This window comes from Neomonachus schauinslandi, chromosome 10 (genome assembly GCF_002201575.2).
Source record: "Neomonachus schauinslandi chromosome 10, ASM220157v2, whole genome shotgun sequence".
In the NCBI taxonomy this organism is placed as follows: domain Eukaryota; kingdom Metazoa; phylum Chordata; class Mammalia; order Carnivora; family Phocidae; genus Neomonachus; species Neomonachus schauinslandi.
This window is the reverse complement of record NC_058412.1, coordinates 53,441,983-53,458,556: the sequence shown is the minus strand read 5'-3', so window position 1 is coordinate 53,458,556 and position 16,574 is coordinate 53,441,983. Positions and strand designations below refer to the sequence as shown.

At 36.9% G+C, this 16,574-nt stretch overlaps 1 protein-coding gene across 1 annotated transcript in view; it reads right to left on the bottom strand.

Moving 5' to 3' along the window:
• Window positions 1-3,013: 3,013 nt before the first annotated feature.
• Window positions 3,014-16,574, bottom strand: part of DNAAF10 (dynein axonemal assembly factor 10) — a 23,098-nt gene continuing 9,537 nt past the window's right edge. Inside the window, exons 3-8 of the mRNA XM_021699160.1 lie at window positions 14,428-14,558; window positions 11,509-11,610; window positions 9,248-9,363; window positions 8,405-8,539; window positions 5,717-5,814; window positions 3,014-3,905 (exon numbers count right to left, since the gene is read on the bottom strand). Coding sequence (XP_021554835.1) covers window positions 3,698-3,905; window positions 5,717-5,814; window positions 8,405-8,539; window positions 9,248-9,363; window positions 11,509-11,610; window positions 14,428-14,558 — 790 coding nt within the window. The 3' untranslated portion in view covers window positions 3,014-3,697. The remainder of the gene's footprint in view (window positions 3,906-5,716; window positions 5,815-8,404; window positions 8,540-9,247; window positions 9,364-11,508; window positions 11,611-14,427; window positions 14,559-16,574) is intronic.

Here is a 16,574-nt window from a genome sequence, read left to right as displayed (position 1 = left end):
GGGACTCCAGGATCATGACCTGAGCCGAAGGCAGTCATTTAACCAACTGAGCCACCCAGGCGCCCCACCATAGCCATTTCTGACATCTGTGTTTTCCCTGGCAGCAGAGGTTGTGTTTATCCTGAATCTCCCTTTTGACTTAAACACAGCCAGAATCTGTTTCTGCATTCAAACTTAATGTTTGGTGCAAAATATGCAAAACCTGTGGACATTAATGGCCATGGCATTGTGAGGCCAATTTGCATCTGCTCTCTCTGGGTTGTTCTAATTAAGAACCACCACTTTTGTGGTTCGAGGTTGAGCACAGGCAGGTCTATTTCCCTCTAGATCCCAACACAATGATACCAATTCACAGGACCTGGATAAAACAGTTTTCATGCAGCGACTTGTCCACCCTCACCCTAACCAAAGAACTTCTCACCACTCCAGGCAGCATTCAGTGGTGTAGGTGGAGTGAGGTAGGGGGGCAGTGTCCTAGCAGCCCTGAGTCCTCAGCTGTCTGGATGAGGGACAGGACTTCCATCAGGTCTGAGAACAGCATGGGCTTAGTACCCCCTGGCTTATAGGGACTGTTGGGTATGGCCCAGCTCTAAGGGAGATCTCTGTGCAAAATAAGAACCTGGCAGCCTAATCCCACCCAGAGTAATGAGGTGGGGCTGCACCATACAAGGGTGGACATTTGGGGCTGAGGTCTTCCTGGGCAAAAACAATCAACCAGTCCTTTTTAAGTAACATAGCTAAAAGCCAACTGCCTGCTTATTTTCCAAACTAGCCAGAGCAACTGAATGCAGATTGAGATATTATACTCAGGTTGCACAAACCAGCCTTCTATCCAAAGCCTATTTGCTGCTTCACCTACTTTACAGGACAGTCTGGTGACCAAAGGAAAAACATGTCTTTACAAAGTAGCACTTGGCTAGGAATGGTGGTAAATTATCCAATATTTTGGTAAAGAGTTCCCTGAAATGACTTTCCGGGATCTCGGCCCTTCCAGCCAAGTGCTACATGTTTGTGCTACAGAAGGATGGAAACAAGTACACAAAAATGGACACAATATCCAAGGGCTTCACTGCCCAGAGTTGGGTTTTTAGGCTTCACCAAGGTCCAGATTAATTATTTCTAAATGTCTGCTTCTACTTCGACCCTCACAGGAAGCCTTCAGAACAATACAGCACATCGGGTAAGTTGACACAGAGGGTATACCAGCTGGCAAACCTAAGCATTGTGGTAGCTAAGAGACTCACTTCTCATGGTATACAAATGAAGTGCCATTTCGTTTTTGCATGTTTGGTTTATATGGTCTAGTGCAGGACATTCTCATCATTGCTTGGCATACTGAAAAACAGCACCAAGGATTGAGGGAGTCCACAATGAAGTAATGCCTGGTCCAGGAGACTGGCTGAACTCCATTAGGGTATTGCCAACAGTTGGTAGTAGCTCCTAGTTGTATGATAAAGCTTGTGAGACTCAGAGAAAATTAGTACCATGAGCGATTAGTAATGGCTGCAATAAGTTAGGGGCAGGGAGGGGTGTAAGCAGATGAGTGGGACAGGAGAGCTGCATTCCAAGTAACAAATTTCATCAATTCTAACCAGCCCATCACCCTCCTCCCGATTTTTACATCTTTGAAATTGAGATTCATCCTGTAATCTCACCAAGCCAGATTGTATCTTCCAAAAGTGGACACAGTATTTTAAGTCTCACATACTCTCCCAGAACCTAGCCCAGCCCCCATCAAGAAGTGGAATTTATATGTCCCCTCCCCTTGAACTGGGGAGGGACGGGGACTTTGTGACTCCCTCAACTAACAGAGTGTGGCAAAAGTGATGCTAAGTGAGTGATGAGGCTAGGCCATTAAGAAATGGTATTGCTTCTACCTGGCCTTCTCTTTTGGGATACTCATCCTTGGAACCCAGCCACCACTGCTCTGAGGAAGCACATGCCATGTGGAGAGGCCCCTGGTTCTCAGCCTGACTGAGGTCCCAGCTGACAACTTGAATGCCACCTTGGAGACAGATCCTCAGGCTGCCTGACTGATGCTGCACGGAGCACAGATGCTAAGTTTTGTGATGATTTGTGACCCAGCAACAGACAACTGAAAACGGTCCTTTGGTAAGCCAGGCAGCAATCATGACAGTTGTCACCGCCAGCACGTGTATACCAAAACTTGCAGAGTAAGTGTCAGTTAACTGAAGACAATAGAGAAGCATGTTTCAAAGAAAGGCCGCGTCACCAACGTTTTTTATGGTACAAAGGACAATACTGTAAGAAAAACATGAAAAGGCGATTTAGAAGGATCACACTCCGAATCAGAAATCTGAGGCATACCATACCAAATTTATTTTATATGTTTTCCTTTATAAGGATGCACAAGAAAAAACATATATCTAAGTTTAAAAGAACATCCAATGAACATTAAAGAAATGCTGCATCGTAAAAAGTATGTATGAGCTTCAGGGACAGCGTTTTCCTTTCTCAGTGGCTGAAGATCATCCTACAATCGATGACATCTTAGATTTAATGAAATGGAAGTATTTATTGTTCTTGACTTAAACCTCTCTAATTACACCACCAAATACAAGTTTTCTGAGAGAATTTCACAATTTTTATTTTTCTTTGAAAATTGAAAAAAAACAAACAACCAAATCCCAGCAGGTACAGGCTTTAAGTTCAATTTAATTATTACTTCCATAATTATATCCACAGCAAAAAACATCTTGGGGATTTTTTAAAAGGTTAATTTTCTGAATTTAATATTCCAAACTAGTGACTTGCCAAGAACCCACGAAGTCACTGGATTCTTACATATTACAAATGTTTTTAGGTGGCTGACTCCCGAGCTGAGGAGTGAGGGAGGGTAGCTTAATGAAAGTGAATGCCTCTGAGCTGAGCAAAAGATCTGGTGAGCATTAAAGAAAGTGAATGAAGAGGTACTTATTAAGCATTTATAAAGCAAAGATGTGACGGTGTTGGCTTTATTACTACTGTTAAATTAACAGAATCAAAGCTTCCACAGATTTCAAAAACAAATTTATTCATAAAATATATGAAAAGATTTGACAAAAAATAAGGCTAGAAAACCCCCATAATCTTATACATCTCAACATCACTTACCAGTCAATAACCAAAAGTCTTAATTTGACTCCTATTTTTTAAGTAAAAAGAGGTCATTGTAAATATTCACTTGGTAAGTAATATTTCATTTTATGAGTTGTACAGCTGAAAACAGTTAAGTGTGACCATGCCATTTTGGGATTTTATAAAATAATATTCTTTACAGAAACTTAACAACATTGAAATCTCTCAAAGTATATTTATGAAGGTTAATTCACAGTACTTTTAGAACTATTTTAAACCAGGTATTATGGTAAACTATGTAAGTGTGGGGATGGAGAGCAAATTTAAAATATGTTTAATTATAGACATGTAACAACTTCTTCTTAGAAATGGAGGGGAGATGAGCAGAGCCGGAGAGATTGATGTTCCGCGTACTGCAGCAAACCAGGTCCGGGTCTGGTCACCGGAACACGCCGCTCGGTGTTTCACACCCAGAGAGAGGTTAGTCTGGACGTATGCATCTGGGGCCTGTTTTCATCAGTCATATCCAGCTTTGTTCAGTGAGGGTCAGAGGATCCCAGCGCCCGTTCTAAATACTAGGAGCATTCCTCTGGAAGGTTTCAAGTCCTAAGTCTTCAGATCAAATTTTATGGAGTTTTGTAACAATCAGTACTCTTACCATTTGATCAAATGAACTACAGATGCAGAGACCCCTTTTATCTGGACTCCAGTCCAAACTGGAAATGGGCTGGGTAGACAAGGTGACATTCTGTAGAAGGCTGACCGAGCCTGCAACTCCCATCTCTACTCCCTCAGAATCTTTCTTTGACCGCTGAATAGGGTATTCGCTGCAAATAAGACCAGAGTGGTAAGGAGAGAAATCTTAGCATTCTCCACACTGTGTTTATATACATATAGTCCAGTAACTCTATTTTTACTTCTCTGTTGATTACTGCAACTGACAAATACTTAAATAATCTTTCTAATGTGTTTTATACAAATAAAGAGACAACAATAAAGAGAATGTGTGTGTGTGTGTGTTTCAAATACACACACAAAAAGTTAGCACGTTGGGGTCCATTCATTCAAAAAACAGTTTCTGAATTAACTAGATGAGATGTTCTAGGAACTCTTGTGTGCTCCATAATATTTATAAATTAATTGCATTACTACCAAGGGAGACTGGCAAATGGAAATAAAGCTAAATATCATTTTACTTAAACCAAATCTCTTTTGCTGGTATAATATTCCAGCAGCAAATCTCCAAACCAATTTGAAGATTAGACTAGATATCTGTTCTGGTAAGGATTGAAGTTCATATTGAGATAAGCTTCAAATCTCTAATTACATACAAGACCCCACTTTATACAATCATCAAAAATTCTAGCTGCAAAAGTGTTTGCACATCACATGGAATACAACTCCATATGTGGATTACAAAGAAAACTGAAAGCAGCTCTTCAAGGAAGCAGCCTAAGGAGTTTGGTCACCAGGCAGAATAGTGATGTGCTGCTGCATGGCTTAACTAAGGAGATAGGCGAGCCTAATGGGGAGTGCAGACTGGGCTGGAAGAATCAGGGAAGGATGATGGGCAAGATACTAGGAAAAGAGAAGTTACCAAATAGTCTGTCTACCGGGCATTCTCCCAGAATTCTTAAAACTTTTCCTCTGCTTTTTACTCACAGAAACTATACAGTCTTGATCTAACGCATTCACTCTCAGTTTTTTGTCAGCTGGATGCCTAAATACCTTAACACTTTTCAAATGTAGCCCTGTTTATAAGCCTCCCTGCTAGCTTCTAAAAGGAGCTAATAAATAGACACGTATTTTGCAAATGTGAAAGTCCCAGCCATGCTGAAGATGTTTTTCTTTTTACATCATTAATCAAACTTTATTTTTGAAATATCTTTCATTTGTGGGCTTGTGTTGTTAGACTTTTTTCCTTGAGTTATGAAGAAAGAAACACCATTCACTCTCAACTTTTATCGGGCCTTTTAAATGGGCAGCTAGCTGGCCTCGTACGTGCCACCTTAGGGCATGTGGGATTCCGGGCACCGCTATGGCCGTAGCCCAGCCTGCCCACAGCACACAGAAAGCAAACTCAATGACCAGGCTTTTCCTGGAGACCCACCAGGGGCCTCAGCGCTCTTCAGGCTCTTTCATAACGATGGTATCTGAACTTGGGCAAGTAAATTATCAGGATCTAAAATTAAGAATTCCAACCCTTTTCCTATTCTCTAGAGGTAGTGTTCTAACGACCAGACGGTAATATTTCACAAAAGCCTTGGGTCACATTTTTCATATCAAAAACAAAACAGAAAAACAAAAACAAACAACATCAATAAAAAACAAGCAAAAACCATGATTTTCATCTATGAAAAGGACTATTCCTAAGCTACCCTGATAAATGGAAGACACAACTACAATGACAAATATATTTAGTGTGTCAAAAGAAGGTTAATATTTACTAAGTGTAAAATAAGTATATTAATTTTTTAAAAAGCTGACAAAAATAATACTTAGGTAATACCATTTAATTTAAAATCGTATCAAAATGAACTGAGTCAAAGGAGGAAGAAAGACAACAAAGTTCAATCCAATCCTACTTTCCGCCCACCAGTAACTTAAAAAGGAGCAATGTTCGCAGGCAGAGACTTACTACTTCCAGAGGTGAAGGCTGCCGGCGCCTCCAGCTGTCAGAAAGAGCTCTCGGTTCTGTGGCAGGTGTCGGACCTGCCACACAGTCGATTTATGAGCCTACAGAGGCGAGAGGCACATAACTAGTTTTTACATTTATATGATAAACAAAGACTGCCCTAGGAGAGAAACTCTGTAAAAAAATTTTTTTACTACTGTAATTTCAACTGTTATAGAAGTAATTAGAGTATTTCTGGCACATCTCTTTGTAAGGGCTACAGAGATTTATAGGAGTCCATCACAAATTAAGAAAAGCATCATTTTTCTTTATTGCTTTATGAAACAAAGTTCTACTGGATTAAAAAAAATGTTATCAGATTAAAAGTCCATGTAAGTTTATAGTACCATATAAATTATGCAAATAGATTTTACACATTTATATCTCTAGCTCACTCTGAGGGAGAAGAAAAACTCAAAATGCAAAAACATATACTTCATCCTAAGGGGAAAAAAGGATACTGAATTAAAAAAAAAAAAAAAACAGACTTTATTTTTTACAGGAGTTTCAGGTTCCCAGAAAACTGAGTGGGAACTACAAAAAGTTCCCATATACAGAATGAATTTTAACTTAAAGCCTTATCTTTAATTTATACCATTTGACTTGTCTAATCTTCAAAATAAGGACTACAAGGGCTTATAGATGGTGTTTTAAGGTCATAATAAGCCAGGGTCTTTATCAGTCACATTAAACTAAAAGACAAAAATGGCAAATGGAAGGTTAACAGCTTGTTAGCACCTCAACAACAGCTAGTAAATCAGTGTTAATGGTGTAATACTCACTGCAAGGAATTTGAGAGAGATGGAGAGAGGCAGGGAGAGGGAGGGGGGGAAGGAGGGAGGACAGAGATGGAAGGAGGGAGGAAAGATTCTGCTTTGCAGAAACAGTGAGACCAGCTAAATCTAAATCATTCTTAGACACTTCACATTTCAGTGAGTGATTAGTCTTGGCATTTGACTTAATAGTCTTGTAAAAGGATTACCATTAGCAGATTAAAATCCCCGTATCTCAAAATACACCCTTTAAGTGTGTAAGAGTCCTCAAGTGAATGGGTTCAAGCTGTTAAAACCTATTTCAATTTGTTTCCTAGTTTAAACTTCTCTTTTGCTTCTGAAAGCTGATTAAAAAAAAAACACAAAAAGCAAGAGGGGACATGACCTCTTAAAATAACCTGGATGAGGGGCTCCTGGGTGGCTCAGTTGGTTAAGCGTCTGCCTTCGGCTTGGGTCATGATCCCAGGGTCCTGGGATCGATCCCCACGTTAGACTCTCTGTTCAGCGGGAGCCTGCTTCTCCCTCTCCCTCTGCCTGCCACTCTGCCTACTTGTGCTCTCTCCCTCTCTGTCAAATAAATCATAAAATCTTAAAATATGTATACTGGATGACAAATGTGTTATAATTGCATAAGGGAAAATTTAATAAAGTGCTTTAGGTTGTTGACAGATACTTAACTATATTCTGAGATAATGAAGGCAAACAATATTGCAATTTATAGCTACCTTAAGAATTTAGTGTATCAGGCAGTGACAGCAATTTATATGCAGTAATAATAATAATTAACAGTAACAACAAAGTAAGACAAAATAGGAAGGTTTGAGAAGTACTACTGAATCCACAATGGAGGGAGAGAGAACAAGAGAGTAAATTTTTATTTCCTGAGCAACTTATATATTTTAATCTGTGGAAACTACAAATCTGTAACTGATCCTTTTTTTTTTTTTTTAAAGATTTTATTTATTTATTTGACAGAGAGAGAGAGTTAGCGAGAGCAGGAACACAAGCAGGGGGGGTGGGAGAGGGAGAAGCAGGCTTCCCGCCGAGCAGGGAGCCCGATGCGGGGCTCAATCCCAGGACCCTGGGATCATGACCTGAGCCGAAGGCAGACGCTTAATGACTGAGCCACCCAGGCGCCCCTGTAACTGATCTTTACTTTCACATTCAAGGAAGTCAGTCACATTCCCAGCCCATCTCTGGCCAATGACAGGGTGTTTCAGTTTAATCTTATGCAGTCCCCTTACTCCAGGCTTCATCATCTTGTTTTTTTCTTTTTTTAACCAGTATTTTCCCTATGCTCTGCTTTCTTCATCTATTTTTGATGTTGTAGCACTGTATGTTTCCTTCTAAGCCACCTCAAATACTTTTGGAACAAGGTAAAGTATGTATGTATGTGTAAATGACTAATTTTTTTGAACCTACTATGTGCCCATGATTGACGCTTTAAATAATTTTACTTAATATAGCAAACCAGAATATAAAATAAAATGTGATGAAATGACATAAGGTATATATGTTGATATGTTTTGAAAAGTATATAATTAGGTATTAACACAAATATATTTATTAGAAAACACTAGGCTAGGTTTTGTCGATCCAATTCTTAGCATTAGCTAGGTGTCTTGTGATTGTTCCTAAACTACAAAATAAGATTCTTAGCCAACTGAGGCCTTTATTATAATCAATAAATCTAAAACTGATAAACTTTGGAAAAGTACTCTCTGCACAGAAAAACTTGTCAAGTTCCCACAAGAATATACTAAAAATAGCTCCCTTCATATAAAGACCTGGAAGGAACCTTGGTGACTAATTCTATTTATTAGTCTAAAACAAGCTATGAACATTCCTCTTCATAGAAAGACATTTCCCTCATATTTACCTTTTCTGAAACAGAAGCAAAACCTTTCGTTGGATGCTGTGTTCTCATATCAAAAACATGAAACTTTCCTTCCAGTGATGTAGCTACCAACTTATTCATACTTATGTCTTTTCTGTCAAACTCCAAGCTACATACCTGAAATAGAAAATATTTATTATTGATGGCCTAATGATTACTATTCAGGAGGTTCTTTTAAACTAAGTAAAACAACTTTAAAATTATCAGCTCATGCGAAAGCATTTAACTAATCATTTTATGTTTTGAGAATTAATACATCAAATACTTCTAACTGAAAAAATTTCTTCTTGGTTCATAGGATCAACAAAACCATCTTGAGTTCCCCTGTCTGGCAGATTAATTTGGAAAGCCATATAATTTTTTACTGTTATTACATAATTATTTTATATAGTACAATCAAAGCTGATTTTAGAAAACAGGAAGGAACCACATTCTTCACTAAAGGTATACAACTCAGGACCCAAAAATCTGAAAGTACTTGGGGAGGCTATTACTATTTCAAGCTTTCTAATATTAGCAGAAAAAAAAGGCCTCTTACTAGCTCATTTTAATATCACACTGCATAGCCCACAGGGGTCCACAGATAGGCCACAAGGGCTGGTGACTCACCAGGGACTGTCATACCACATCTAAGTATGTGTTCACTTTCTGAAGAGAGGATCCATGATTTTCATTAAGTTCTCAAAGGGCTGCACAGCCCCAAGAGTTAAAAACCATTGGCAGAAGAGCTGTACAAGATGAGTTATTAGAGGTGCTCTCCTTTTGAAGTAGTTCAGAGGTGGACAAAAACATGCTCAAACTATAAAGAACCCAAATGTACATTACCCCATTTTTTATGTTTGTCTCCCACCGCAATGACATATTTCTGAGATCAAAAAGTTTGATATCTCCATTGTCATAGCCAGCACAAACAACACGTTCCTCTTGATTATAAGCATTGCCTGGAAATCAAGATACATCGCAGATCTTTTAAATGCTCATTTGAAGGCTGCTAAAATAATGTTATAAAACTACACATATAACTTGTACCAAATCACACCCCCCCAAAAAAAAAATCACACTAGGCAGAATCTCGTTTTGCTAATCCTGACAGGACATCAAGATTATTAAGTTGGTTATCTAATATTGTTTTTTAAAGAAAAAGCTCATTTGCTGAGATTCTCTACTGAAGGGGTAAGTGAAAGTGCTCACTGGAGTCTAAGTTCAAAGCAAATGTTCTTTCTCTACCATATCCACAGACTAACAAGTCAATTACAGTTCAAACATAGCAGGTTTGGTAGAATAAATACAGCTATGCTTCAATTGCTTTCTTTGGCAGTAACTATATTTGAATGTGATAGAAACTACTTTAAAACTCATTATTTTGCAAAATGTTGTCTGGTGTTATCTTTGCAAGGAAATCTGAAATAAGTTGTAACACACCGTGATATATTTTTAGTTGTATGAATGATCGCACCTGCAGTAAGTTTATAATCTATAGTTCGCCTCATCCTCCTTGGATCCGAGGATGTTTTCTGGAGTACCTCTGGCACTCATCTCTCCCGATTACACAGCACCAATCTGATCTTCTTAAAGCTCTAGTCACATCTCATCCTCACAAAAACCTCCAAAGATTTGCACAGCCTCGACACTATCGAAACACTTCTGACCTCTTTAAGGCTACCCCTACCACTATTTCCTTCAACATACTTTCTTGGGCACATTTCAGGCTACTCCTTATGCTTGACATTTCCTCCCAATTTCAGTGGTTCAAATCCTATATATACTTGGTCTGAGGTCAAAATATTCTTCCTCCATAGCCATCTCTCCCTCAAGATTCCTTCTATATGCATCCACACCTCTTTTGACCTTTTATCACTCCTACCCTGTACTATAATTAGTGTAGATATCATGCCCTCTTTACTAAACCATAAGCTTCTTGAGGCGAGACTAGGAATCTCTCTCACCTTTGCATGTCCACAGTATTCTGGACATACTTGACATTCATAGAAGAGTCAGATCAATGGATTGGTTTTCAAACTCAATGTCCCAAATTTAAAACTGCACTTATGTCCCTTAGATCAAAGATGAAAGACATTAATGGACCCACAGGTAATTACTTTTTAATTATTATATCAAATTTTAGATGATGATTCTAAATACAAATCCTGAAATTTCTCCCCAAAGTGTACGTGTGCTTAGTTTATATATTATTGCTCATAACATACAAACTCAGTAATTCCCATACAAGAACTTGTTTTTTTAAATTGGAAACCTAAAACTTTCCTCTGATTAAATAATAGTGCAATTTTCAAATAACATATGGAAGTTAAACAGTTCACATGTACTGTTAAATCACACTTTTAATGTCTGTTATCTACACAGGGTTATACTAAGAAAAAGAAGAAAGAACATACAAGTTTCAAACTAAGTATGACCCATATCCTTTAGTAGCAAAAATTATTTTAATTATGGCTTTCAGTAAGAGATACTAGGGCATACATCAATTAGTCCTATAAGGTCAATATTCATTTTAAGTATAGTAACAGAAGAACACAGTTATCAAATTATAACAAATAATTCTGTAATGGCATAACTATGTTCTAGAAAATAAACATCCTCTGTGTAGCATATAATGTAAGATTTGTTAGGTCACATTTGAGCATTTGAAACTCTGCTTAGCTCCATTAATGGCATTTGGCTCTAAACTAGGTCAACATTATCTAGTTAAACAGAAGTATATAATAGTAGCAAATATTTTTGAGCACTTAATAATTTAAGCACAGTTCTAAGCACTTTACCTGTATTAATTCATTGAATCCTCATAATGCTATTAGGTAAATTCTACTATTAGCTCCACTTTATAAATGAAGAAACTAAGGAACAGAGAAGCTTGGTAAATTGCCCACTTCACTCAGCCAAGAAATAACAAAGGGAGGATTCAAACCTAGGCCCTGGAGGCTGACATTAACCACCATCTCTATTTGCCTCAATAAACTATCAGAATAATCCACAAAACAGAGTGTAATGAGACTATTGGGAATTTCTTAAAGCACTGTGCTTTTTACCATCTGATACCTCAAATGCAAGGTTCTTCAATAATTTACCAAATGCCACAGTCCAACAGTCTCTCTTGTTTTCTCCTTGTACAGGTTCCATATTAGCAACAGGATCATCTTTTTGTCTTGGGTCCCACACCTTCACAGTTCCTGTTGTGCATACAAGTGAGTTGGGAAAATTCAATAGTGATTGATGACATTTATTTTCTGCATTCTCTTCCTATGACTTCCTGTGTATATGGCCATATTATAGATAATATAACACTTGAAAAATATTCACATATTTCTGACTTCTACTTGGGCAAGTTGTATTTAATATCAGAGATATAACCCATATGTTACTGTCGGACTTGATTTCCAAGTTAATAGATACACAGAAAAGCCAACAACTGTTCTGAAGTTATCAACAAGGTATGACTGACAAGGGAAACACAAATTCAGATCATGTCTTTCTTTGAGCCTAAACCTAATGTACTATTTATTTAGAATAATATCAGTGTCATTTTAATTTTTTTCCATACTACCCCTATAATCATTGCCATTTTTCTTCTACAGATGAACAAAGTCTAATTTTTACATTTATGATTTCTTATATGGGGTTTTAGAATACTATCTCACATACAATTAAGTTTAATTTCCCTGTGGCAATAGAGATGAGGGAAATATTAAATAAAATTAACACATATTTCTTCTCAATGCTTCTCCTTTTAATGCAAATTGCAGGACTACTAACTAAACTCATCACTGCCTATGAGAAATACAAATGCATTTAATAAAATGGCTAAAAGGCAAGTACTTAAGAGAGAACAGGAAAAGGGCAAAAAATCCTTAAAAGAGATAATAAACTCAGGAAAAGGGGAGATATCCCACTAGATTTATCTCCAAGGATAAAATAAAGTCGGTCATTAAAAAGCCTACTTTAAGGAGAAAAAAAATTCTCACAAATGTGACAAGAGGTTATTATATTACTCTAGAGGGTTCGTACAAATTGATAAGATTCATATGAAATTTGCAATAGTTAAATGAGCAAAGAACATAAACAGACAATTCACAAAGCAAAACTAACTGATAAACAAATATAGAAAGAAGTTAACACAAATTGGAATGGACTACTATTTTTATCTATAAAATTAGAGGAGGAAAGGAAAATCAATGCTGGTAGGGTAGACTGGAAATCCACCTCATCTACTGTAGCTCAGAATGTACATGGGTACTTTGGAAAGTCTGAAAATAAATTTTAAAAATCACAAAATATGCTTATTCTAAAAAGTTATATACATGATGATACTCATTCCTTCATTATTTTAAAGTCACTCTCCCAAAACAATAAACAAAAACTTAAAGCAAACTGAATGCTTAACAAAGACATGGTTAAGGACACCTGTGATACATCCATAGGATAGAATATCACATAGTCATTAGAATGGTAATGATGGAAACAGCAACATTTGCATATGACAAAACACAAAATAAAAAAAGACAAAAATCATATCCACACTGACAACTATATAAAATTGTATATAAGACTGGAAAGGAAAACAAATCTAAGGGTTATGCTACTGTGGTAGATTGAATGCTATTTTTCCTCACATTTTTCATAGTGCTTTAATGATTAAAAGGAATAACTGATTTCTAAAACAGACACTTTTGAATAACTGTTAGAAAAATATATCTCACTTTTCTTTTAAAACAATTTCCTCATGGTCTTGAGCAGCCATTAAAAACTAGCCAAAAAAAAAAAGAAGAAGAAGATAGCAGGAGGGGAAGAATGAAGAGGGGGAAATCGGAGGGGGAGATGAACCATGAGAGACGACGGACTCTGAGAAACAAACTGAGGGTTCTAGAGGGGAGGGGGGTGGGGGGATGGGTTAGCCTGGTGATGGGTATTAAAGAGGGCACGTTCTGCATGGAGCACTGGGTGTTATACGCAAACAATGAATCACGGAACACTACATCAAAAACTAATGATGTATGGTGATTAACATAACATAAAAAAAAAAAAACTAGCCAAACCCAAGAAGGTACCAAATTTTTTATGTACCCAACATGAATCAACAAATTCTGACTCCTTTTACAGTCATTCAGAACATCTTTGAACACCAATAGACCTGTCCCTTGTTAGTCACCACAGGGTAGAAAAGTAGTGTTGGTGCCCTTGGATCTTTCTACAATGCTCAGTGGAAGGATCACAGAACTTCGATGTTCAACCAGCTATCAACATGACAATTTTCACAAGTACTAATTCTGCTTTTTAAAAAAAGAAAGTGAGGGGTGCCTGGGTGGCTCACTCAGTTAAGCATCCGAGTCTTGATTTCGGCTCAGGTCATGATCTCAGAGTCATGAGATTGAGCCCTGTGTTGGGCTCTGCACTGGGCATGGAGCCTGCTTAGGATTCTTCCTCTCTTGGGGCGCCTGGATGGCTCAGTCAGTTAAACGTCTGCCTTTGGCTCAGGTCACGATCCCAGGGTCCTGGGATGGAGCCCCACATCGGGCTCCTTGCTCAGCGGGGAGCCTGCTTCTCCCTCTGCCTGCCGCTCCCCCTGCTTGTGCGCTCTCTCTCTCTGACAAATAAATAAATCTTAAAAAAAAAAAAAAAAGATTCTCCCTCTCTTTCCCTCTGTCCCTCCCCCGCCAAAATGTGAAAAGCTGCCACCCACCTTATATTGTCAGCTGCCTCAAAAACCTGTAAAGAAATTTTAAATCTTTCAAAGTTCATAAGAAACTATGGTTGTTAGTAGTTGAACTAGCTCAAAGCTAAAATAGTAAGTGCTATGCCTCTATCTCAAAACATCCACAAGTCTGAGGCAATTGAGGGATATGCAATTAAACTTGCCTATTAAAAAAGTACAGTTAGATTTAGGGAGTCATGGCTACCAAAGTCAATTTCCATAAGAAAAGATATACTGTTGCATAAAGATTTATCTAAAGAAAAAAATTTTTTGAAATACATAGAATACTTTAACTTACCATCTCGACTGCCAGTCACAATTTCCGGTGCGCCTTCCCCGATTCCCAGTCCACCTACACCATCTATGGTGTTTATAATTTCTTTATGGCCCTTTACGGAATATACTGGGATCTCTGGAGATTCCAAATTCCTAGACAAAAGAACACAGCTTCCTACTTACTCCATGGTCCCAAACATTTAGTTCACTACTGAAATTTAAGAATGCATACCATATTTAGATTTTTGTTTAAAAATAAGGGTTTTGCTATGAAGGTAATTTATACATTTACTTCCAATATTTTCTCTCCACTTTAGCTTCTTTCGAGCCCTCAATGAGAACTGTCATCATTCAACTTGGAACTCTATGTCCTGAGCCCACTTAGTAATTCTCAGAGATAATCTAGGACCTCTGCACATGACTTACCAGGCAAGCTTGATAATAAATGCAGATTCCTGGGCTCCTCCCCAGATGTAATGGATGAGGAGCCCCAAATCTGCTGACCCTTTGGTTCACTGAAATCTAATAATCACTACTTTAAACACAGAGTAAATTCAAAGTAATTCAGAATGTTTTTCCAAAATAGGCTTTAGTAGTCTGATCTTGAGATCTTTTGGAAGGATAAAATATGAGTAATGTTTACTTTGTATACATTTCTTCCTTTATAATGTATTATTTTCTCACTAAATTCCATACTAGTTTCCTCTCGTTACATATTTTTCAGTGTATCATCATGCTGGTCACAACAAAGGTAAGTTTGTCTAAATCTAGGTTAGTTAAGAGAAAGGAATGCAGGAAAGTACCCGCTACTATGAGTGTCTGAGAATACCCAATATGGCAGGGGGATGAATGGCTCAAGTAGGTTATGTTAATATACCCCTTCTCCTGCCTTTTTTCTACTAGAGCTTCTAAACCACGTTTCTCTTTAACAGGTCAGTTTTTGATCATCTGCACTTTAAAAAAAAATTAATGTAGCTATTCATGAAATGTAATCCCAACTTATTACTAGGCCAAGATTTATTAGTAAAATCTAAACAGGGCTGAGATTCTACTTAAAAGAACTTTTTCACTGCTTTTACAGACTTTAAAACACTGCTTTTTATAACATGAAACTGTAAGACTTAACAATGATAGTTAAGTCAGTGATACCTGTAACTATACTAGGAAACTGTATTAGAAAGACAGTCAACAGTTGTATTTTTTGCATATTCTTATACTGAAATATGTTATTTTTAAAAATAACAATCAGACTGGTCTCTCCCGATTTCTTTTAAAGTATATGACATAGCATGTAAGAACCGATGTATTCTAATAGATGCGAACTTAAGTATTAAGCAGTTAAAGCAAAGGGAAGTTAAAATAGCTTCATTCTGTTTTATATTGTGATTCTAAGATAAATATGTCAGAGAAATTCAATTACAAAGCAGCAGATTCTAAGTGAGAATCAAGAAAGGTCACCTTAGAAAACATGAGACAGAGAAGATAGTTTCTTTCTAGAACATTACTATGTATACTTTAAACAGTTAAGAGATATTCTTGAAAAGTAATTAAGGAGAAATATCAGTCCCTGCAATTTAATTTAAATATGAGGAAATAACTCTAGGTAGAACATGAAAATTACAAACATTTGGCATAATTATGGTTTTGTTCATTAATAACAGGTTTATATTGATTTGCTCAACAGATATGTTCCTAAAAAGTTGTGCTTAGATGTTAGCTAAAGTATTAAAAATTTTTTTTAATGAATTGAGAGTTACACATTAAAAAATTAAAACAAATAAAAATTCAGTATATCATTCTGTAATGCCAGTTGTCTTGTTGATATGTTAACAATATTGAACTTTTCTTTGTTACACATGTGTGGGGAAGAGCCCTTTATGTACACTTATAAAGTATTAAATGCTAGCACCAAACAGCAGGTATGGAAATATATATTGGTAACATTATTCAAAATATCTAAAGAAAAACAGTATTTTTTAAAGGATTTTGAATATGAAATCTAGAAATGTGTATTAAAAGACAATTCTTGCATTTTTATAAATAGTTAAAATTGAACAAGAAACATTTTAAAATTAGAATTCTCCCTTTCAGAGGAAGAGCAACATGACTATCAAAGAAATGGCCTACCTCATGTCTTTTTTTTTTTTTTTTTTTTTTTTTTAAGATTTT